The 24,561-nt window shown below is 36.0% G+C and overlaps 1 protein-coding gene across 3 annotated transcripts in view; it reads right to left on the bottom strand.

The window, feature by feature from the left end:
- VAV3 (vav guanine nucleotide exchange factor 3) overlaps window positions 1–24,561 on the bottom strand; it is a 400,971-nt gene that overhangs the window by 97,349 nt on the left and 279,061 nt on the right. For 2 of the 3 annotated variants that reach the window (XM_034932393.3, XM_003822235.6), the window contains exons 18-19: window positions 19,099–19,124; window positions 14,204–14,249 (exon numbers count right to left, since the gene is read on the bottom strand). The exons of the other annotated variant lie outside the window; for it this stretch is intronic. In XM_034932393.3, coding sequence (XP_034788284.1) covers window positions 14,204–14,249; window positions 19,099–19,124 — 72 coding nt within the window. The remainder of the gene's footprint in view (window positions 1–14,203; window positions 14,250–19,098; window positions 19,125–24,561) is intronic. 3 annotated transcript variants of the gene reach the window in all.

Below are 24,561 nucleotides of genomic sequence, written 5' to 3'. Positions count from 1 at the left end.
TTCTTTATCCTTCGCTGTGTAAGTGGGGACAAAAAGAGCTACCCAGTATTGTTGCTGGACACCAGCCTTGTCTGTCTCCTGTTATTTTCAGAAACCTCAAGGCTGCATTTTCACCCATGTCCTCAGAATTTCTTGTTCTTCTTTTGGCTTTTTACAATGCTTCTAGTAGCAGGGGCCATGGAAATAAAGAAATGAAGGAGACAGGGCACATCTTCTAATAAAGACAAGAAAGAAACAAACACATTTTCAAGAATGCCTGAAAATTTCACCATGGATCCATTCCTATCTTTGATACTCGGTAGCTGATGGTTGTAAATAAAGGTAGACTAGAGCCTCCTTTTCTTGCACAACAGGTTTTTTTGTTTTTCCTATTTATGATTGTTTAAATTGGTGTTTCTGTTTTCCAGCATGAGGTTTACATTAGTTTTTTCTTTTTTTTTTTAGATTGTCATCCCTTTCATCTATTCGTGAGGTGCTGTATTACTCATGAATTTTAAACTGGAAGGCAGAAGAAAAGAGGTAAAGAAATAATTGCAAAGAAAAAGCTGTGTATTTTCCAGTGAATGGTAATAAAAAACTCCTTAGAGAAGAGAGTAACTACATGGCTGACACTAAAATATAATCAATACTACACACTGATCACCCAAATAATGTTACAGTTGAGAATCTGAGATACATGGCAAAATAAAGATGATTTCACAACTTTGCACTTTTCAAAATTATATGACATGATTTTGTATGCCATGGCTAGGTTCAGTTTTCTATCTTGATTAATACATTATATCATTTGTGCCAGTGTATGTGGGTAGGGTGAGTATTTTCATCTCCATTTTACAGATTAGAAAACTGAGGCTTATTAAATTGTCCAAAGATTTGCACAGCAGCTTGGACTGAAAGTCATGTTTTCAAACTTGATGCCCATACTGCTTCCTACCAGTAAGAGTAAGAATTTCCATCACTGCTGGCTCTTGGCCAGCTATTCCGTGCCAAGCAAGCACTGAGCTTGAAGTGCTTTGCCTGTGTTATGACCACACAGAGAGGAGGTAACAGAGCCAAGAATCTGGATCCAGATCTCTCTGATCCATGGGCCCAAACTCTTAACCAACGCACTCTACTTCTATACCCTATGCCTGGGCATTCTCAGAGCATGTTAAATTTACATAACATTATCACAAATTAAATAACAGCCAAATTAAAACCTTTGCAAATGAAGATTAAACATTTTTTTTTTTGCCTTTCAGAAATGTTATTGAAAAAAACTGGCAAGAGACATGAAGTATGTTTGTTCTTGTGCTTCGATGGTGATTAATGAACTCCTTTTGGGAGAGGCAAGATCTGTACTTGGCATTAATATTATAAACTTTTCTCATCCCAGTAGCTTCTCTTTAGGTGGGGAAAGCAGTTACATAAGGCAGCGATTAATGAGATGCCACAAATGTTGACTTAGTCCCAAATAGGGATTTTTTTTCCTCCCTCAAATCTGAGTGCTTCACCCAAATTAATTTTAAGTCACACTACAAATATGAGTAAAGTGCCGACTCGAGTTGAAAATACATCATATGCTCAACCTGAGTCCATATGCTTTTCCCCCAATTTCTTCCTGTTTTGCTAGAAAAAAAAAAATCCTTGAACAGTTTGAGATTCCAAGAAGGTGTTGCCATTTCGTTTTCTCAAAATCATTGGCCAGATTCTGTTCTTGGATACTGCTTGAATTTAAATGGAAGATGCATAAAGTATTTAAATCTGGGATCCCCAAAGCATGGCATTACAGTTTTTTGAAATGGCAAAGTTTCTTCCTCTGGGAGTGAAAAGCTATAATGTTAGGCCTATAATGGTAGGTGGAGGTAGAGAAATACATGTGCGCTTTCATGTTTTGTTTATCTAATCATGTTCATGTCCTCTAGACAAACTGAGAGTAATTCTTACTCCCAAGAAGGAAAGCTCTGTCCCGAACTGAAGACATCACACGATTTTGTTGGGGCATTTAATATAATTGGTAGGTATGATCACAACGGTTAATATCTGGACATCCAGAAGCATGTTCTGTGAACAGATAATAAGGGGCAACATGCCAGGCAGGAATCCAAAGTCATTATTCTACCTGTACAACCGACTTCTCCAAGAAAGTCTATTTATTAAACACCTAATATTTTCATGATGACATATAAGACTTTCCAAATTAGAACTTGAAAGTGTAGAATCTCCACACTGTTTTTGAAATGAGAACATATCTACTGCATACTTCAAGTAAAGTGGAAGTTGAAATTTTCATACTTAGATGAAGAATTACTAAAACTAAAGCCCTTTTAAAATAATAGGTCTAGTCTCACTCCCAGGAGCAGCAGAGTAAATTAAGATGAGGAGGATTTGTAAAATAAAGGGAGACACATATGTACAAAAGGAAATAAGAACAATGGGAGGAGCTACTCTGAACTCAAAAGGCAGAGCCATAGAATATTTTTCCTCCTACTTCTGAAAATCCTTGGGGAAGTTAGGCTTAGTTTGTCATATTTTACCAAAAAAAAAAAAAACAAAACAAAACTGATTATTTCAATATTAAGTATTTATATTTGTTTAAAATGTAATTTCCTATCTATACAGAACATGTATTGTGACATGCTTTGCACAAGATAACTTACAATTTTAGCAAGCTATGTGTATAATAAAGCACAAAACAAAAAGTACACAATATAATTGCGGTTGTTATGCAACAACAAAAAAGATAAATTTAGACTGGGTGCAGTGGCTCACACCTGCAATCCCAGCACACCGCAAGGCCAAGGCGGGAGGATTACATGAGGCCAAGAGTTTGAGACCAGCCTGGTCAACATGGTGAAACACTGCCTCTACTAAAAATACAAAAACTTAGCTAGGCATGGTGGCACACGCCTACAATCTCAGCTACTTGGGTGGCTGAGGTACAAGAATCGGTTGAACCTGGGAGGCAGAGGTTGCAGGGAGCCAAGATCTTGCCACTGTACTCCAGCCTGGGCAACAGAGCAAGACTCTGTCTCAAAAAAAAAAAAAAAAAAAAAAAAAAGATAAATTTAAATTCTGTAAAATCTTGTAATGTAAATCCTGAAAAACATTTTAATGTACATTTGGAATTAGTCACAGAATTAAAATCTATTCCTTAAATAAAAATAAGTTAAATAAGTTATTACTTAAAAATAAGTTAAATGGCCAAATGCTACAAAAATTAAACAATAAAATTATAAGTAGGTGTTTAATAAGTCAGAGGAGGGAAAATTTTCTAAGCATAAAAGCAGTAAAACAGATCATAAATAAAATGTCTGTAACTTTGACTCCTGGTAAATTTAAAACTTTATATAGAAACAAATACACCAGAAAAAAAATATAAAAATATTTTTGATAAATGTAAGATTGATCTCTCTCACACACACACATATATTCTTACAAGTAATTTAGAAAACCACCAAATCTTGAATAGAAAGAGGGGGTAAGCATAATAGATAACTCTCAGAAAAAAATACACATAGCCAAAAACATTAAAATAATCTATCTCACTAAAAATCAAGGAAGTTCATATTATGGTATCAACTACTATGATATGATAGTAAGATACTATTATTTTCCTATCTAATGACTTATAGTGAAAAGAACAATACAAGGTTGGTGGGCATAAAATAAGACATATTCTCATACCCCAATAATATGTGGGGATATAATTCAATGTAACATTTCTAAAAGGTAAATTTGGCAACATCTACATCCAAAATCTAGGAGTTCATATGCTTTGACCCAGATATTGTACCTCTATGACGCCATTGTTAAATAATAATCAGCCATATGGAAAAGTATGTTCATGCACAGATGTTCCTCAAAGCATTTATAAAAATAAAAATTAGAAAGACTAATGTTCAACAATAAATTATACTAAAACCCACTTCCTTTTTTCTGAAGAGTATTTAATGACTCAAGATTCAAGTGCGGCTAGGGTGATCTTTTCAACCAGTCCTAGCTGCCCATGTCACTCCTCTGGATAAAACCCTTCCAAAGGCTCAATCTGTTCATCAGAATAAAGTCCAATTCCTTGATGTGCATCAACCAAGATCCTGCCTTGGTTTTCCTTCCATTCTCTTTGTGAATGGCTATCCTGCTCCAACCCTAACCATCCTGTGCCTTCTCCAACTCAGGGCCTTTCTTGGAGCTGTTCCCTCTGCCTGCAACCTTCTTCTCTCCATTTAGATGCTGTTGATCCCTGCTCATATCCTGGATTCCAGGTTAGACATCATTTCCTGATGCTCACATATCTAAAGTCTATGCCTCTTTTAAGTATACCCTCTGTATCTCCCTGATCTCAAATCTTCACCATTACCTTTGCTCCAGGACATAGGGAGTTGTGTGAGGGAAAACACATCTTGTTCATTCTTGTACACTTAACACCAAGTCAGTATACTTGTCAAACAGTTGAAAGAACAAATGAATCAACAAATATGCTCAATGAAACCAAATTAAGTGATAAAAGGAGAATACCAAACTGGAAACATAGGCATTTAATAAACATGTGGCTGCACATAAAAAATAAACATATGAGGAAAAAAGTGTGTAACAAAAGTATACAGGGTGATTAGCTGAGTGAGAGGATTATAGGTAATTTGTCCAGAGAACTTTTTCTACACTTCCTTATATTTTCCGAATATTTTAAGATAAACTTTACAAAATGCAAAACTCTAGCAAAAGAAGCTCAAGTGTCATTTTTTAAAAAGTGTATGCTGCCTCATTTTTAAATAATACTTGGACAACAAATATCTATTGTATTTCTGTCACTACTGCAGTTATCCAAAAGCCAACACTGCAAAATAATCTGAAGGTAGTTTTTCAGAACTGCATGATATTTAAAAACTATACATTGATTCAAATAGTTAACTCCTTAAAATAGCTTTTAAAAAATTCAACTGCATTCAAGTTTAATATTTAGACTGGCAGAAATTATTCTTTCCATTTCCAAACTGTTAAGCAGAGTGAGTTCTGCTGGGTGTCATACACACGGCGTGTTTCAGTGCCAGTGTCTACAGTTGTTTGTTTCAGAACCTCTAATTAGCTGCCTTATCTTCTGGTAGGGATTCTTCTGGTGCTAAGTTTTAATCGCCCAAATTAATTGAAATACTGTAGCAATTTCAGATTAACATTTTCAAAATTAACAATGCATAAAATAAAATCACCCATAAATCTGCTTGGTAACAGCAGCCACTAATGAACTCTGAAAATCAGACCAGATCCCACTGCTAATTTGCACAGAACTATACAGCTAGACCACAGGAAATAAGCTTTTCTCTGTCCAAAGCTTGACATAAGTAAAATATACAGAAGATGTCTAGAAGGATAAGGTCTCTAAAGCCAAATATGCTGCAATTAAGTTTGGCACCCACCAAGTGCTGTGTGACCTTGGTTGAAGTACTTAACCTCTCAGAACTTTGGTTCCCTCTGCTGAAAAACCCCAGTGATCCTCGCCTCCTGGTATTGACATACTTAATCTCCTTCCCTGAATGTGGGTAGCCAAAAGAATATGGCAAAGGTGATGGGATGTCACTTCTGTGATTATATTATACATTTTAATGTCCACCTTGCAAGGAAACCCTATCACCTTCTTGGTTTGCATATTCTGATGAAGCAAGCATCCATGGTGAGTAGGTGCATGTAGTAAAGAACTGAGGACAGCTTCTGGCCAAGTGTTCCAGGTCATAAGGCCCTCAGTTCACAGTCCAAAAGGAATGGAATCCCGCGAAAAGCAGTGTAAGTGAGTTTGAAAGTGAACCCGTCGCCAGTTGAGCCTTCGGATGAGATCCAGCCCTGGCCGATATCTTAAGTGAAGTATTGTAAGAAACCCTGAAGCACAGAACCCAACTAAGCCATGCCTAGATTTCTGATTCACAGAAACTGAGATAACACATGTGTGTCGTTTTAAGCTGCTAAATTCATGGTAAATTGTTACATAGCAATAGAAAATACAGGTATCTATATGTATCAATAACCACCACTATCATCATAATTTTCAGAGCACTTAGTATGTGCTAAACTTGGTTGATACTTCATTATCTCATTTAATCTTCATAATAATACTAGGAGATGGCTGCTACTATTACTTCCATTTTAGAGATGATAAGCAGGTTTATTTGCCTAAGATTATATAGTTAGTTAGTAGAGAGGCAGGACCCAAATCCAGATCTGTGCCACTGTAGAACCCTCGGTCTATACCACCACACAGGGCTACCGTTGGAGATTAAAAGTGCTATTATGCATGAATATGTTTAATACAGATAAAATTTAAAAAGATCTCTCCTTCTCTTTCTTTCCTCATTACTCCTTTATTGCCGTGAAGCAGGTAGTGGCTTAAATTTAATGCCTTAAGAGCTGTATCATCTAGCTCTCCCACATTCTTACCCTGACCTTTCCTTTAAGGATGGCACCTTTCTTCAATTCTGTCCCCACAAAACATGCTGTGTTAGGTTCTGTTTCCTCAGTTCTCTAATCTGATAAACCAATCTATGCTAACATGTCAGTAGATAACAGTAGAAAAAAGGATGATCACTGTCTAAAAACAGTGAGGTACCATGACAGGGCTACAAGAAGATCAAATATGTGGCAAGAAAATTAGTGTTTTCTTTTACCACTGCAAACAAAAAGCTTCCAGTTGGAATAAACCTTTGTTGGGAATCTCCAGTTCCTATTTTAGGTTCACTTCTCCACATCAACCATTTTGGATACCAGAGAACTATCAAACAGAGGATCCTACAAATGGAAAAAGGACAAGGTAGGAGAGGTGGAAAACCTAGGCACAGTATGCCCAAGGATGAAAACTGTCTGAAACTTGTTTCACACAATAATAGATGTACATTTTAATCTGCTAAAACCAAGCCTCTCTTTCCTCTCTCCTATTCATTTGTAAACAGAATTATAGAAAAAAAATTCCATGTGGACAAGCTAGTTCAGTCCCACTTCGCACCTCAGAAGTGAGCACAGAAGCCAGGTTGGCCAATCAACAGAGCACTCTGGCTGCAGTGATTGCTTCAGAGAAGAGCACATGGTCTAGGCTAGGCCAATTAAAGCTCTCCTTGGGATTCTGCTGGATTTACTGAGAGAAAGATGTTCTATTTTCTCTGAATTAACCAGCTGCGGGGACAATGTACACGAAGAGCTGCTAACAGACAACTTTGCCTCCACATGAGAAAAACCTCTGTGAGGTGCATGTTGACAAGAAGCCAATAGAGGAGAAAGGAGAACTAAGACACAAAGAGAAACTGAACCCTAATGATATCAGTTGGAGTCCCTGGATCCATCTCTGCCTGAAGCCAAAATGCATTGGAATTCCAGTTACCTAAGTCATAAAACTTTTTTTTTTCCCTAAGTTAGTTTGAAATGGATTTTTGTCACTTGGTAATCAAAAGCATATTGGTTGGTATATAATTGAACTGACCCAAACCTAGGAACAGACTGATAACTTCATTTAAACATATGTAGTTCTAGTAAATTTACTTTTACTGATGTCTATTTTAGATATTTTGTTTCCTTGTCCTGTGTCCTTCAGTTTGCAAAAAATTCTCCCTCATCTACCTTCACAGTCAATCAGATCATTCATAACCTATACGACACACTTTGGTAGTTCATCATGTACTATACAATATTACTTTGACAAGTTATGTTTGTATGTCTTAACTCTCCAGCAAAATTCCAAGTTCCTCAAAGGCAGAGGAACTTCCATGTTTCTAATACTTATATAGAAGAAAATGAATTAGCCTCAAAAGAAAAACGATCCATAAAAACAATTATAAGAACCTAACATAAGCTTTTATTTTCATTCAAATTAAAAATTTAGAAGTCAACTTGATTTGAATATGCTGAAAGATAACTAATTGCCAATATGAGTCATTTTGACAGAAATTCCACAAATAGCACTCCAGGGTTCTAATTAATTTGATAATAATCTTGCTATTTCTACATAGAACTGTAGTATAAATAAGATCATAAATTATATTAAGAATTACTTTATCAATGTCCTCTCCTGAAATCAACTGGATATCATTTGCATCAAATATTGTTATAGAAAGTCAATATGTTTTGACCCAGTTGGTTCCTTTCATTTAAGTTACTTCAGACCTAAGTGCTGAAACAAAATTATCTGCCTCTCAGAGGTTGCTGGCCCATAAGAAATTACTGAATTTTCTTTATCTACTTAGCATTACAATGGCATATCCTTCTTTTTCTGAAATGGAATGGTATTCAACCAGCATAACCATAGATATGGCAAAGGAAGTCCACTCCATATCTGATGTTCTAAGTCAGGAACAGTTTATTGATGATAAATGTTAAAAGTCGCTCACTAGGTTCATTACTTCTTTTTCAGGATTTTCTTCTAAATATTTAATAGATATATACTTTATCTTCTAAAACATAACTACTACAATAATAGAAATTGTTAGAAGTGCATAAATGGCCCAGAGTAGGTTCTAAATATAAACATTCTGTTATTTCAGTAGTCATATTACTGATGTATATTTTCCATCTAAAAGCACCCCCATGCACATCTCCAGATATTCACCTCACCTTTGTTCTGATTCTGAAGGTGCCTGACCAGTATAAAAGACAGGCTTGGCAAGGCATGCACAGACCTGCCAGACAACAGCAGTAGTGATCCTTTGTGAACTCGGAATGAGCCTTGAAGGGGAGAAATAAATCCTCCTCCAACCAAGAAAGATGCGAGCAAGAGGCTGTGGTGCTCATTTCAGAAATCTGTTATCACGGAAAAGGGAATCAGAAAGGTAGTCCTGAAAATGACTATAAGAAGATCAACTGTCCTAGTGCAAAACTAGTCTTATTGTCCATGGTTTCATAGAAGCTTGAAAAAAAGTCGGCTATTTTAAAAACCAGAGCATGCTCCTCAGCATTTGTTCACAGCTTGGATTTCTCATTTCTCTGCAATGAATCTTAATCACTGGGTTTACTGTCCTAGTTTTTTCAAGTTCATTTCTTTCAATGTGAAATATATTTTTACACATTTACAATTATGCTCCCAATATTTAGATTAAGATTTATATTTGATGAGAAATTAGTTTTAGAGGTGATAGAAAAGACAGAAGCAGGTTTGACTGATTAATATGGAAATATTCTAATCTATAGAAACTTTACTATTTATTATAGACAAAAGCTCATTTACTAAAACCTTCAGGAATATGCATTTGTCTCCCTCATAAAAAAGAAAAGAGATAAAATGTATTTTTAGATAAGTGCATTTGAAAACACTGTGTTGTTATTTTTCTCAATGTTTTCTATTTGGAAACAAAAATATAAAATTTCTCTATTGAACATATTGACATTACATTTAAAAGCAAATCTAAAAGAAATCAACAATTCTGTTTAGACTTGGAATAAATTTCACAATCATTTGAAATTAAAACACTAAGAACAATAGTATTAAATTGTAATTCAATACAATAAACCAGTATAAAAATTTTTATTTATATAAATGAAAACATTTATATGTAACCCAGCTTAAAAGCAATTTGAGACATTTGTGTTTCCCAATTTGTTTTGCTTTCTTGTATGTATTGTGTAATCCTAGATCTTTTTATATGTTTATTAAACAATTCACTAATTGTTTTTAAGACACTGCTATACAGTAATAAATCTGCACAAAAATAGTATATAATATTTTAAAAATTTATATGTACATTTATATACATGCATTTATGCAATCAGAACTTTGTGTCTATATCTATTCCTTTCCTAGGAAGAATATAAATTCTTTGCGGAAAGGGGCCATGTTTTATAATTAATGACAATCCTGTGCTTAATGTCAGATAAGAAATGAAATTGGTAATGAAAGAAAGATTTCTTAGATTCCTTTCTTCATACAATAACAAATGAGAATGGCGTTATATGTCAATCCTATCCACCTGAAAGAGGAAGGGACCATCTTTGAAGATGTCTCTGCTACAAAACAGTAAGACATCTCCTTGGTGAATAAGAAAAGACAGTTTTTCTAAGCCACATGCATCTCTTTGTAATCAAGAGTCTAACAATGAGCATCTGAGAAACAAGAGTTGTCAGAAAGGACTCTTATCAATTTAATCATTACCTATTCATTTATTATTCAAGGTTATCACAAAGCACAAGAATAACTTAAGATCAGAAAGAGTGTAAGCTATTTAAACATTTCCCATCTACTCCACATAATCTTTAGGCAGCACAACACAGAATGGTCGCCTGAAGTGTTTAAAAGCTAGTGACTGTAGGCTTAAATGCAGGATGCTATGAGTTCCACAAATATAAGACAATTTTGCAATAATCTAAAAACATGGACCCAGTGAAAAGAATACATGCCCTGGTATACAGATTTGCCACATGCAAACTGAAATAAATCTTGTATCTCCTACACTGAGACAGAAGGAAATTTTTAAAGCTCAGTATTAAAATTTAATTGGTAACTTTGACCTTGAGTGCCACTTTAGGTGAAAATATTACATCAGTGCTCAGATTTTCTTGAGATTTATGATCTCATGTTCTTGAAAAAGGCCTAGCACCTCCGTGTTCCTGAAATAATTGATATGTCTGTTACAAGTGTTATTTTCCTGATACCAACATCTGTCTTAGGAAGAAAAGTACAAACTGATGAAAATTCCCTGCTATATTTAAGAAATTCAAAAGAGCTACCAGAATTTGCATCTAATACATTACTATATTTATAAAAGCAGTCAAGATTATAAGTTGATACTTTTATTAGCACACAATAGAAGACAAGAAAAAATAAAGAGCAAAGCCATTTGCAAATATTGTCTATAAAGATTAATCAAATTATTAATAGGGAGTGAATGATTTAAATGTGCTAACAAGCTACAACGCAAACCTACAGTTCACTCTTTCTTGGATTTGAATAAACTCCACAATATATGTTTTCAATATTGGGAGTTTTTCTTTGCTTCTTTATTGCAATAACAAACACTAATAATTTCACCAAAAAAAACTCTCAACTATCACAGTTGACTATGTTTATTGGTAAAGATAAGCAAACGATCATGAAAGCCATTAGATTAAGGGGGAATAACAACAAATCTGAAAATGACTGTGATTATGTAGCTTCTTATTTCAACAGAAATTCAACATAAAATTCAGGGTCTATTTAATATTATTCTCCTTCACATGACAAAACGTCCAATATTAAAGAATATGCTCTAATATAAACTAGTTAATATAGTAATTGCTATACTTAGCATTTACTATATACTGGGCACCTTTGAGAGTACTTTACTTGCTCTTTTGTTTCTTGAGATAAGGTCTTGCTCTGTCACCCAGGCTGGAATGTAGTGGTGCCATCACAGCTCACCAGAGTCCCAAGCTCCTGGCTTCAAGTGATCCTCCCACTTGGCCTCCCAAAGTTCTAGGATTACAGGAATGAGCCAACGTGCCTGGCCTACATATATTAGCTCACGTAATGCTCACAACAACAACGTAAGGTAGGTCCTCTTATTCATTTCCTTTTACAAATGAGGAAACTATGGCACAGAGAGAGGAGGCAAACTGCCGAAGTTCAAACAGCAAGTAAACAGCTAAGGCCAGTCCCAAGCCCAGGCAACATGGCTCAGAGCCATGCTTCCCACCACTAGACTATGCTGTGTTTCATTAGTATATCAGCAGGAGGAATTTAAAAAGAAAGAATGTCAATGCATACATAAAAACTGTATCATCACTTGTTAATTCATGTAGCATTTATTAAGCACCTACTACCCATTGGACTATGCATTAAGTTCCCTTCCAGTGCAAAAGGGCTATAGAGAATATATATAATATACCTTTGAACATGGCTCTGAAATTTGGACCTGGTGAAGTAGTTACACCTGGCCTCCTAAACTCTTTAATCAGTTGCTTTTATAAGCCACTTTAAGTGAGGCCCTGCAAAAGTCATGTGTTGACACTTGGAGATGTTAAGCAAATTAACTATAGGATAAAAAAAAATCAAAGGAACTTCCATGGTAGAAATACTAACAGCAAATAATGCATTGTGGAAGCAGTTTGTCTACGCAGACTCAACTTTACTGATCCCTTGTTTAAACATTTTGTCTGAAAATCTCTAAACAATAGCCACATGAGGATCAAGGCACGCTGGTCATCAAGCAAGGGTTAACTTTGAACAAAGAAGCTTTGCAACTAACCAGCAGAAAGAGGCAGAAATCCAAAAGTCAAGCAACTTTAAATACATAAGTCAAGCCTAAATCAAAAGACAGCTGTGGGAAGAAATAGGCTTACTATATTAGCAGCTTCAACAGGGAAGATCATCAAGTGTTTGGGTTTTTTATTTCCAAAAATATGGAAAAAGGAAAAATACACTCATATACATTTATTATACGTAATGGAAAACTTTTTTTTTTTTTTTTTGAGACAGAGTCTCGCTTTGTTGCCAGGCTGGAGTGCAGTGGCATGGTCTCGGCTCACTGCAAGTTCCGCCTCCCGGGCTCACGCCATTCTCCTGCCTCAGCCTCCCAAGTAGCTGGGACTACAGGCACCCGCCACCACCCCCAGCTATTTTTTTTTTGTTTGTATTTTTAGTAGAGACGGGGTTTCACCGTGTTAGCCAGGATGGTCTCCATCTCCTGACCGTGATCCGCCCGCCTTGACCTCCCAAAGTGCTGGGATTACAGGCGTGAGCCACTGCACCCAGCCACGTATGTTCTTACAAACATAAATACAACAGCACTTCTCTTGTAAGTTTATTCTTCATGAAGTTCTAAAGTCTTTGGACGAATGGAAAAACAAAACAAAAAAACTGTACCTATACAAAGCCATCACCTTTAGGATAAAGGAGTATATATCTGTTTTATTGTTGTTCTACTTTGCCATATTTCTAATCTGGGAATTTACTAATCTAAATAATGTAAGGGATTCTAGAAAATTTTGGCTATAAATGGTTGAGTCAAATATGTTCCTATTGACATACTACAAATATAAAAATGCATTGCCCTGAGGGGAGAAGAAAGAAAAAATACATTAAAAAAATAACATTTATAAAGGTTAAGTAATTTTTCTGAAACAGCAATACTATAACTCACACAAAATAAGACAAAAATATTATGTTCACAGTCATATACCCCTACTGAAAATAATAGAGAAAGTCACTTCTAAATATTATTGCAGGGAGTCCTCTGCAAAGGATATTGTCTTGGGAAAGTCAGAACTATTAAAAAGTAAACCAGAACCCCTGTTTTTTTAATGGCTTCTAATTTGTTCTGTAGTTAAAAGATTTAAACTAGTCTCAGGACACAAGTGAGGCAATTTCTAGCCAGAGGCAACAAAGCTCCTATAAATCTTAAACAGCTCATAAACTGGCAATGCTACCATGGGTGTGGTTTCAGTTATAAACTATAATGCTTTGAAAACTAAACTTTACAACTAGGTGAGTACCACTTATGATAGGAAAACAAAATGAAACACATAGTCCAGATTATTTTCCAGCAAAGCTACTCTATTTCTCATGTTCCCCTTGGTTTATCATCAAGTTCGTGTATTTGGAATCCTTTAACTGTGAATACCTTTTACTCACAACAAAAGGATCACATACATAAAAAATCTTTGGTAATTAAACTGTGGAAAGAAGGCATTGCATAATGGATGAAAAATAATTATACTAACATAATGACAGGGCAAATCTCACAATGCTAAATAGAAAACAACTGAACGTTTTCTGCAGACAAATAATTGGTCTCCGGAGAGGAAACTTGTCACAAAGTCCCCAAAAAACATGCTGCTATTATAAAATAGCATGGATATAGAATTAAGAAATTTTCTCTGATGGGGGGTGGGTACCAGTTGTCTGGTTTATGCTCTCCCCTACTTACTTAGAAAACAGTAATTTTTAAGTGCCAGCTAGCTGGCTGGTTTTCTTATTAGATTTACAAAGGAACACAGGGAGGATGCTGGATATGTGAGCATTAACCAGGCACCCTGAGGCTGTTCAGTAAGCAAATAACCAGCTCAACTGCTGACTGTGGAAAGAGTGCAATGCTGGTGGTTGCTGGTAGTTACTCATGTGAATGATTTACACGTTAGACCATGACCTCCTGGTCACACATTATACACCAAATTATGAGGAACAAAGGCCAACAATATGCCTGACTTTCCACAGCAATTCCCATATACTTTCATAAGCACTTAGCTGAAGCCATGATTATGGAAGGTTTAATCAGAAACACACCTGGATCCACCTGTTTAGGAGTTCTTCGCAGTCCATTGGTCCGTTTCTGTGCAGTAAAGTAAAACAAAGCAAAACAAATATGTGTTGGTAATTTTGCACTATTAAATTGTATTACTACTGGCACTTTGGAAAGCAAATGAATGTTGCACATTTTCCAAGTCAAAGTATGACTAAATTTGATCAGAATACGGTTTTAAAGTTTGTTTTATTTGTTTTTCTAGTAAGTCTTCCACGTGTATATCATTACACTTGATAAGTTGTTTGTACCTTGTAACAGTAAGAAAAAAAATCTTTTTGGTTGCCAACTCCAAATATTGGGACTCAATTTGTTAAGTCATAGTGACGACGGAGAGAACAAAGCCCAGCAGCCATCTTGGTTAGAATATGTTCCCAGCCAAGACATATGAGCAACAGCCTTAAACTGATCTCCTAAAACTCTAACTCAGCTATTTATGGGACCTCACAGACCAGACTGAAGAAGGTATACAACCTCAAAACAAAGATCTGAAGCTCTGATTTTAGCCAACACTTAAATGAGAATAGTGTTTTAATTATATACCAGTTGTATCTGAACACTTTAAAAAACAAAACAGACATGCAGCTTGTGAATCATAAAAATGAATTCTTATTATAGAAAATGAATCTGTAAGAAAACAACTTTGCATTACAAAAATTACAGATGAAATACAAAACAAGAGATTTTAAATCTATGAAAATGCATGGCTACATCTTTTATTTCTAAAGCGTTAAACTCATTCCCACCTAACTACAGTAATCTCACTAATTAAGAAGGGCTTGATTTCACTTCTTTATTATGCAACTGGATGAAATGCTGAGTCTATGACTATCATACAATCTAGATTTTCACAAAAGCAATTTTCTTTTTATGTGTTGGGGTTTGTATCTGTGTGTGAAGACTTGGTTTCATTCAGAGCACACTTGGCTGTGCTAAGCACACATTAGCCATGGATTTCTCTCAGGGTTCTTTCTGTTGTTTTCATTCACAAGTTAAATGGATGAAATGAGGTTTTTTTCCAGCCTTCCTAAGGGCCTCAAAGTCATATCCAGCAGACTTGCAGGGTTCTCAGGTGAAAGCAAATTGGAGAAATTTTTGAAATGTAATTTTGGTTTTTACTCCAACTACTTTCAACATGGATTTGTAAAAGACTGCTAGGATCATTAAAATCAGCATTGAAGCTATGTTGAGCAAGATGGATAGCTGCACTAGAAAAGCTATAACAAGAGTCATTGTGAATGAAAGGAAAATTTTGCTCTAGATTTGTTGGTAGCCAAGGCACAAAAATTGGAAGCATAATGAGTTACAGACTCATGTCTGATAATATGAAAGAACACTAATTTAAAGAAAAAATCTTTTCTGTCTGAAATTTTATAATTTAGAGGAACTCTATATAAACAACATCAAACAACACAATTGACAGTATTTTCAACAGGAAATTATTTAATGATGGGCAACTTGCTATTTACTTCCTACATATCCCATCATCTTCTTAATGCACAATAGAAGCTGTCTTTCTACTGATTTTATACCTGCTACTATCAAAGTACTAGGGAGGTAAAAAAAAAATGAATTTAACTCTTTGGTTTGATTCCTAGAATGCCTAAATTAGTCCCATGTAGGAACTATAAACTTAAAATGTGAAAAGGGGACCCTGACTTCAAGAGCAACTCTGTGTTCTTACACCTTGAATTTAGAATTAAAATAGGCTACACATTGCAAGTATTAAGAGAATGGATTCTAGAATAATACTCCCTAAGTTCAAATTCAGTTTGAACACAAACAGTTAAATTTATATCTCTGTGCCTGTTTGTTCCTCTATAAAATGGAGATAATACTAGCACCGACTTCATAGGTTTTGCAGTGAGAATTAAATGAGTTAATTTACCTTAAATGCTTGGAACTGTTACAGCCACATGGTAAGGATTATTAAGTGATAGATTATTAGCTTTTTGTTATTTTAAATGTTTAAATTCACACAAAGTAATTCTTCTACTCTTTTGGTGCCTTACTACTTATACTTTAGGTTCTTCCTCCTGAAAATCCACTGAAAGTCAGTCACTCTGAAAACAGAAACCTTTCTACAGGAAGGGTGTGCAGTGGAATAAACTATGAACTGGTGGTGTATTTAAAAAATAACATAGGAGGAATTTTCACCCCCCTAAACCAACTGCATTTGGAGAGGCTAAGATTTTTTTATACTTTAAAAGAACCTAAAAAGTATTTTATATTGAAAAACCTGGAGATGTTCAGCAGATCATATTTTGAACAATTTTAAAGTGCAAATTTCATTTGTCATTCTGTCATCTCTATGCCTATACTCCCCTCCCCAATCTATATTCTCAAAAGTCTAGGACGGAGCTGGACAGGCCCTTGTCCCCAGCAGGAAGAGAAGGGAAAGGAGGAGAGGGCACATCTAGTAGCCACCCCTGGAGCTCTCAGTTACAGCCTCACACCACCATGAGAATCAGTCTCCAGGACGTTCTCAGTCTCCTTTGATCTACCTAACAATGGTGGGCTGGTCGGGGGTTAGGCGGGGGAGGGGGGGCAGGAACCAAACTCAATTCTATAAGCACTTGGCAGTTATTTCTTGCCTCATTACCATTGCCTTATCTTTCTTTCCCTCTAAAAAAAAATGGATTTAAAGTAGCTAAATATGTATGCAATGATAAACTTGCTTCTTGGAGCCAGAGGAACTTTGCGAAGGTCCACTCCAGAATGGGATGTGAGATGTACAGCCCAGGTATGGTTATGGATGCCCCACGGATTCTGTGGCTAGTGAAAACTGACCTACCTCGCAAATAAAGTGCAAAATTAAAAAAAAAAATTCACAATCATAACTATTGAAAGGGAAGCAGAGGAGGCCTATAAACTGGAACATGGAGAGAAAGAAGGTCTTCAAGAGAGGAGAAAAAATAAAAATCACAGAGCTTACAAATTACAAAAGTGCTTCACTATTTACTTATGAGAAGATTCCTGAGCAGCATACAATCATCTGCCTTGGAGAGTGAACACACCTGGTATAGGGTGAGAGCTGCTTCTTAATATTAGTTTGCTATATTTCTCCCTTAAAACAAACTCAAGTTTCCAAATGGATTGACTAGCCTCAGAGCTTACTATAATCCTCTATACACACAAAATAGAGATTTTTAGTACAGTCACACAGTAAATAAAAATTATACTTATATTGAAGAGTGAAACAAGTCACTAAAAAACTGATGTTATATATTTTTAAAAATCAATGTGAAAATTAATTCCTTGCATCATAGGCTTACATGTAATTTAAAAAGTATAAAAGTGCCTGTGAGAATTATTTAGTACACATGAAAATTATTACCCACTTCTTATTGGCATATTTTCTTTCTGTACGCACACCCACTTCACATTACTTAATTAAAATGAAACCATCTTCCTTGGAAAAAATTATATATATATCTAAAAGGATAAGTGTTAAGTAACACTGAGGTAAAGTTCAGAACTCTACAAGGTTTCTTTCTCAATAATATAATAATAGCAATGAGAAAGTGAAAGAAGGCTGCTTTGCAAGATCCTTGACACTGCTGGAAGAATCCTGATAGCCCTAATGAAAAATCTTACCTGTCAATGAAACACTAAAGGAACTCTTTGGTTAATTTATTTTAGCTCTAAAGAAACTCATATGGCCTATTAAAAAAATCACCTTGTTATGCATTCTTTGGTCTAGACTTTAGGTTTTAAAATATAATCAACAGATGCACTGATTAGGTGCATATGAGCCTCTTTATATCACACTCTTGATATCCTATATGTTCAAATTATGTACTTATGCAAAAAGTAGAGACAAGCACCTCTTATATTTTGCTGTCCTTTTTCTTATTTTTACTAGATGTTAGATTAAAAACATACTAATATCACTTTTAAAGAGAGGTTTTAATTGTTAGATATTAATTTACAAATCATAATTTTCATTGTTACTTTGAAATTTTCAGATTACTGTACTTTTGGTTCATATAACTAATCACACATAGTTTGTATTTTATTTTTCTATGATTTCTAAAAATGTTTTGCTATGGCCATTTGTGGGGAGGGGCAGTCAGGTAAGAAATCTGTTATTTTTGGTTGAAGGTCAAGGCAATAATTGTCTGGGAACCATTAAAATCTTTTCTGTCTGAAATTTTATAATTTTGGGGAACTCTATATGAACAACATCAAACAACACCATTGACAGTATTTTCAACAGGAAAGTATTTAATGATGGGCAACTTGCTGTTTACTTCCTACATATCCCATCATCTTTTGTATTTTTTTAAATAACTTTTTTTTGGATTTTTTAAGTAACTTTATTCTGAGAGGTAACATGGATTACGTACTTCTAAGCCATTAGGAGACTCTATGTTAAACCAAAAGGAAATGTTACTAGATCTTGATTTGATCAATAGGATGTGATAATCATCATCTTTCTGCTCTAATGGAAAAGTACTAGAAACATGGAACCATAATCTTAGATGAACAACGTTAGAATTTGCACTAATTCTACGGAATTTCAGTAATTCGGCAAATGTCGGGCAGTGACACAACATTTCATGACAGGGACGCATCTACCAACTTCTGGCGATAAGGGCCACCCTTCCCTCTGTACTTACAGTCCCATTTCATATACAGTCTTTGATTAAATATTCACCTTTTTTCTCTACCTAAGACCTTCGGACAGTGACAGTGAAAATTCCTTGGATTTAACTTTTGCATTTTGTTCACAATCACTTGGTTGTTCCCTCTGTTTCTGTTTATTTCTATTTATTTTAAAAGGCACATTTAACAGTGTAAAAGCCCAAGCCTGGTTAAGTTAGCAAACAACTTGAAATGCAAAGGTTATAAAAAATATTTAAAATGTTAATCTTACCTCTGGTAGTTTGAGTGTCCCTTGTTCTGAAAGAAATGTAAAAATTGGCATTGTCAGTGTAAAGTTATTTTGTTTGGTTAGCAACCTTAGCTTTCTCTGCAGAGTGGTAAAACACCACTGCTTTGTTTTCTTAACTGATACCTGTAATATATTTCCACGGTCCCTCAGGCTGGGCTAGTAATTATTTTGCAACCTTGGTTCTCTTACCCTATTGGCTTGTCAGGAAAGTGACTCACAGTTTTAAATGACTTCTAGGTTATGCTTAACTTTTTCCATTGTTTATTAAGCAATGTCAGTTCTACCACATAAAGCTCCTTAAAACAGGGGCTTACACTAAATTTATATGCATAAGAGAAAGCTAAATGCAACCTTTCTTTCAACATGCCTCGTTTTAAGAATCTGAAAACACTAAGCTAACAAAGGTACTGCATTGACTATTTGTAACAATTGCAAATTATACATAGTACAACATTTCGTGTGAATTGTTTTTTGTTAAGTGGCTATAACTTTTATTTTTAATTTTGGCAGAAATACAGTTTGAGTTAAAGATGGAACTTAAAAAAAAACTGAGTCAGGATTGATTTTAATGCTAATTTTCTTTTCATATTTAGTTTACCTCCAGAAATAGGAAGAACAATTCCTTCATTACATTTCAGGCCCTGTAAATGCCTAATGGTTACAAGGGCCCTGAGATCTTCAAATGCGTACTATAGTAGAAGAGCAAAGGATCGTTCTGGGGATAAGGGCGCACACGGCACTTGGAAAACTGGTGGGCAGCATCTTTGCCTCCTTTGCCCATACCCAGGAGCACTTATACATGTTCTAACTTCTCCAGACTGACAGGAAATCCCTCATCATCATAAGCCCAGGCCTATACCTTCCCCATCCAAAATGATCCTCTAAAGAAGCATCTGAAAAGATGCCACAGAGAGACATCAGGACAGAAAGAGCAGGCCTAAGTGGGAGCTCTGTAGGATGTTTCTTTAAGAGATTCTAAGAAGCTCCCAGCCAGAGTTGAAGGGGAAAACTCCTGCCAGGCCACCTGACTAGCTGCCACAGATTGCTTTACACAAGAAGATTGCCTGGGGCATGGAACAGGAGGTTGGTTTGTTTTTTCTTTTCTCTCTAGCATTTTTTTTCTTTTTTTTCTTTTTTTAAGGAATACTTCTGATTAATGGAAATGGAAGATCCATGGGCAGAAAGTCACCTTCAGAAGAAAAGCTAAGTCCTCATCCCTTTGTCAATTTCAAACCCCATCACCTTGGCTTTCACAAATAACTGCCTTCTATGAAGGCATCTTTGCTAGCCCTGAAATCAACCTTTACAAAGGAGTATTCCTGGACAAAAAGTTACTTCATTTCTTCTTTTCCTCCCTATTGGAAACACATAACGTTTCAGAAGAAAGATCGCCCAAGAGCGCTGGTTTGGGAAGAGGTTCTATAAAAGTGCCATTTGGCTGGCCCAGGCTTAGAACCCAGGTTAGGGGAATTTGGGTTCTTGACAGAACAGCTGTGAGACTTGCTTCACTGGTTTGCCCAGAAAGACCCATATACACCAGAATATCCCTATTCCCCTACTGGTGAGTTAGAGTCTGAACTGAGAGTCATAAACTGCAGGAAGCGCTAAACAGTGGGAGCAGTTTAAGTTTTCCATCCAAGGAGATTGAGGAAAGCTTTCTACACGAGCTCCAAAATTGGGGAAACCTCAGCTCTTTTGGGTTCAGTGTTCATAAATGAGTGTGCACCTGAATTTCAATTCAAAAATAATTATTTTTTTCTGATTCTTCCCATGGAAGTGTTTTTAGGTCCTTGCAAACTAAGTCTTTTACAACATACTTTAAATGTATTGTTCATGGCATAAAACCTATGATAACCCCATGTGTCAGTAGCTGTCACACCATGTTCCATGAGTGTTCTCTGGGTGACCCCCAGGAAGAGGAAACAATGGTATTTACGGTGGTCAAGTAGCTACGGAGACACTTGCACCTCTTCATCAGAGGAGCAGATCCAGGAACAGAAGTCCTGCATTTACAGGCTCTTCATATCTTGTGCAGGGTTTGGCTGCCAGGTGGCCAGCTCTTGGCAGAAGAGAGGATCCATCATAGAACACCAGAGGCTGTGAGACCCAGACACGGCACTGATGAGACTGGTACAACACTGGGAACAAACTAGACTTAGCTGTCTACCTTACTTAGCTATCCCTCCTTTATTTCCTCCCTTGTCATTGTCTCCTGCTTTCTTCCTCTGGTGTCTCATCAAGAGAAGCAACTTTCCTCACATTTCTGATTGGGTGCTTTAAGAAATGCTCTATACAAAGCCTTCTCTGTGTAACCCAGATAGGAAAAATTGAAAAGGGGCTTTGTGCTGGATGCAACTCCAAGGGCATGAGTCCTTTAGTAGGGCTTCCCCTTTGCCTTTCTCCTTGCCATCCCTTCCTGTCCTCATGGCCACCACATTCACCCTCTGCCAAGGAGAGGCCTGCTGCATTCATGGATACGGCATAGAGCTGTTTGCACTCTGATCTGATCATGCTGAGTGTGCCACATAAATAGCAGCTCCTGGAAGTCTGTTTTTATTTAATCATGTTTCATGGTAGGATTCTGTAAATTTTCTAAGAATAAGGCAAAAGCCAAAGGAGTATCAGTAACTCTTAGAATCTGCTGAGTTCAGAAATTCTTAGCCAGGCTCCTGTATTTATGCTTTTGTGCTTGTGACAGTGACTATACCATTAAACAGACTGCCTCCTTTATAAACACAATCTAAACTATCATACCCACACTAATGCAATAGCCTGTTCACTGACACTAAAATAATAGTAAGGAGAGAAAGGAAAACCCAACTGCAACACTGAAAATACATATATTTTTCAAAGTAAAGTTTCATTCTGGCTGAAAAAATGGAATAAGAAACCTTTTTGTATGGAGTATTCTATGGAAAAGTTGCTCTAAGTTTTGAAGCCTGCAACCCCATTTTTACTTCCTTTTGGTATCCACCTGAAACTACTATGGTGGGCACTTGGATCTCTAGAAAACTCTGTTCATGCCTTAGTTCTGCAATAGGGCTGAGATAATTAGGGCTGATTACCATCAAATCTATTTTGGCTGTACTCTGACCTAGAAGAAAGGTTGGCTGCTGGTTGAGATGGGATGAAAAAGTCTCTCTCTCTGTATCTCTCTTTTTCTCCTGGGAACTTTCTTAGGATTGTAATTCAATTCTTCAAGTTTCCAAAAGTTTTTAATCCTCAACTTATATTTACCCTGCAGCCTACTTCTCAGATTCCTATTGATCAAACTATAAAACATTCTTCCCCTTTCAAGAACCTTTCTAGATGGTGACTCATGGGCCCTCAAGGGGTTTATACCTTGCATTCTTTCATCATGTCCCAACTGGCTTAATATAATTCTGAGAAGTGGTGTTGCTGAGGTGCTTGGAGCCTTTGCAGAACTCCATCTTTAATGCCAGCACAGAGTTCAATGTGCATTATTGGTGCAAGAGAAACAATTTTCATGGAAGCTTTAAATTTCAAGTGAAAATTTAAGTAATTTTCACTTGTTTAAATATAAAATTCAGTCCTATTTTATTTGTTTTTCAATACAAGTGGCTCTCAATTCATACATTATTGCACAATTTGCTTTGTCTCTTATCTGAAGTTCTATTCAGACTAAACACATCAATGTCCAGTAAGACTGCCTGTCTCAACAGGGGCCACAGAAAAGTAATTACCAGTACAGTTTTTGAAGGTACCCTATCATCATGACTAAAGTGCTATTTCTGTGAGACATTATAACTAAAAAACGGTTGGACTGATCAAATTTTGGAGAAAGTTCACTTTCACAAATGTTATGTTCACTACTCAGATATACAGCAATGTTTTAAAAAGAAAATAAAGCAAACCGTAAACTATAAATAATACTTAGAAAGAGGCTTTGATTTCAAGTCTTTTCAGGGGCTCTAATAGGAATAGAACCATATAATAGATTCCAATTCACATTAATAATTATTAATGTACCATTAAACTGACCCAAATAGATGGAAGGAATAATAACTAATCAAGTATAAAATTGTCTTTATGAGTTTTAAGTAATATTATGCAGAACTAAAGTTATTTTTGGTTATGAAATCAATGGTCAATCCTCAGCTCACATAAAAGTACTGTGATAAAATGCCTAGCAGTAGAAGGCTGAAATAAAATTGTATCCTGAAAGCTTATCTTTTATGCTAAAATATAAAATATGATTTATAAAGGAGCCCAGTTCAGATAGCAATGTGGGTGCAGGTTCTAGGTAGCAGTCTCTCAGTTTTAAACCACTAGGATACCACAGCAACGTCCTTCCAATTAGGAGTGGCTATAGCAGCAGCAGGAGCAGCAGCTGGCCTAGATAAAAGTGCAATTAAACAGATAAGCAAATGGGGATCTGCTTCAGTTAAATATTAGGGCAGCTGAGGCTTGCATTCTCACTAAAGGAAAAGATGCGTTATACCAAAGTCGTTTGCTCCAACAGTATTTCCCTTCCAATGTTACTTTGTTTAAACGGAGAGGATGCAAAGCAAGCTATACTGGTCAATGTCAGAGTAAGAAGTGGAGACCAAAGGGGCTTAGTCGTGTAGTGTAGTGGGGGGAAAAGCAAATGTCCATAAAGATTGCTGTCTGGGATTAGACCTTCGCGGTGGTGTACTGTGAGAAGGAAACGACACCCTAAAATTACATTAGCTTTGCAGTGACTTGTTCAGAGAAGCTTGCATAGTGGAGTTCATACCTATTCATTATTAACGTTGGAAAGTTTTGGCATGCACTTCAGAGCTCCTGTATGTGTTGATCATTGAGGTTGCCATAGTGAATGTGAAGAAGTCAACTCAAGTTCAGGGAAAAGGACAGTGGAACTGCCTGCCCTTCATATCCATGCACATCCTCAAATGTTAAGACATAAACTAATCATCCAACATTCAAATTTGTTTCCAAGTTGCATAGTTTGTCTTATTAACAAAATAAACTTAACAAATCTTTTTTTCATACTTCAAATGTACTTGAGTTAATAATCTGTCATAATCACATATTAATACAAATGAGGTGCTTCATTCAGAAATGCACTGCATTTTTGTCAAGTAATTATCATTTCCAGGGTGAATGAAGACTAGATTAATATAAGGGATATAGAGCATGAAATATAGAAGGTTTTCTAACCCAAGGAAGACAACATCCAAAAAGGGCTATCTTGAACAAAAAGAAGTGTTCAGAGATACTTCAAATGCTTAATAATATTTAGCCACATCCTATAACATCATTAAAAATTATATTCTGGTTGAAATAGTCCTATTACGGGAAAAAGCAACAACAACGTGATATTAAGCGCCACTCCTCTGAACTTGGTACTAAGGGGTGGACACAAAAGATGAGAAACATATTCCAAACAGCAAAGGAGCATATAATCTAACAGGGGTAGAGACAGACACCAAATAGTCCATG

This window comes from Pan paniscus, chromosome 1 (genome assembly GCF_029289425.2).
Source record: "Pan paniscus chromosome 1, NHGRI_mPanPan1-v2.0_pri, whole genome shotgun sequence".
Classification (NCBI taxonomy): Eukaryota; Metazoa; Chordata; class Mammalia; order Primates; family Hominidae; genus Pan; species Pan paniscus.
Note: the sequence above shows the minus strand (reverse complement) of the source record. Positions and strands in the feature narration are given on the sequence as shown.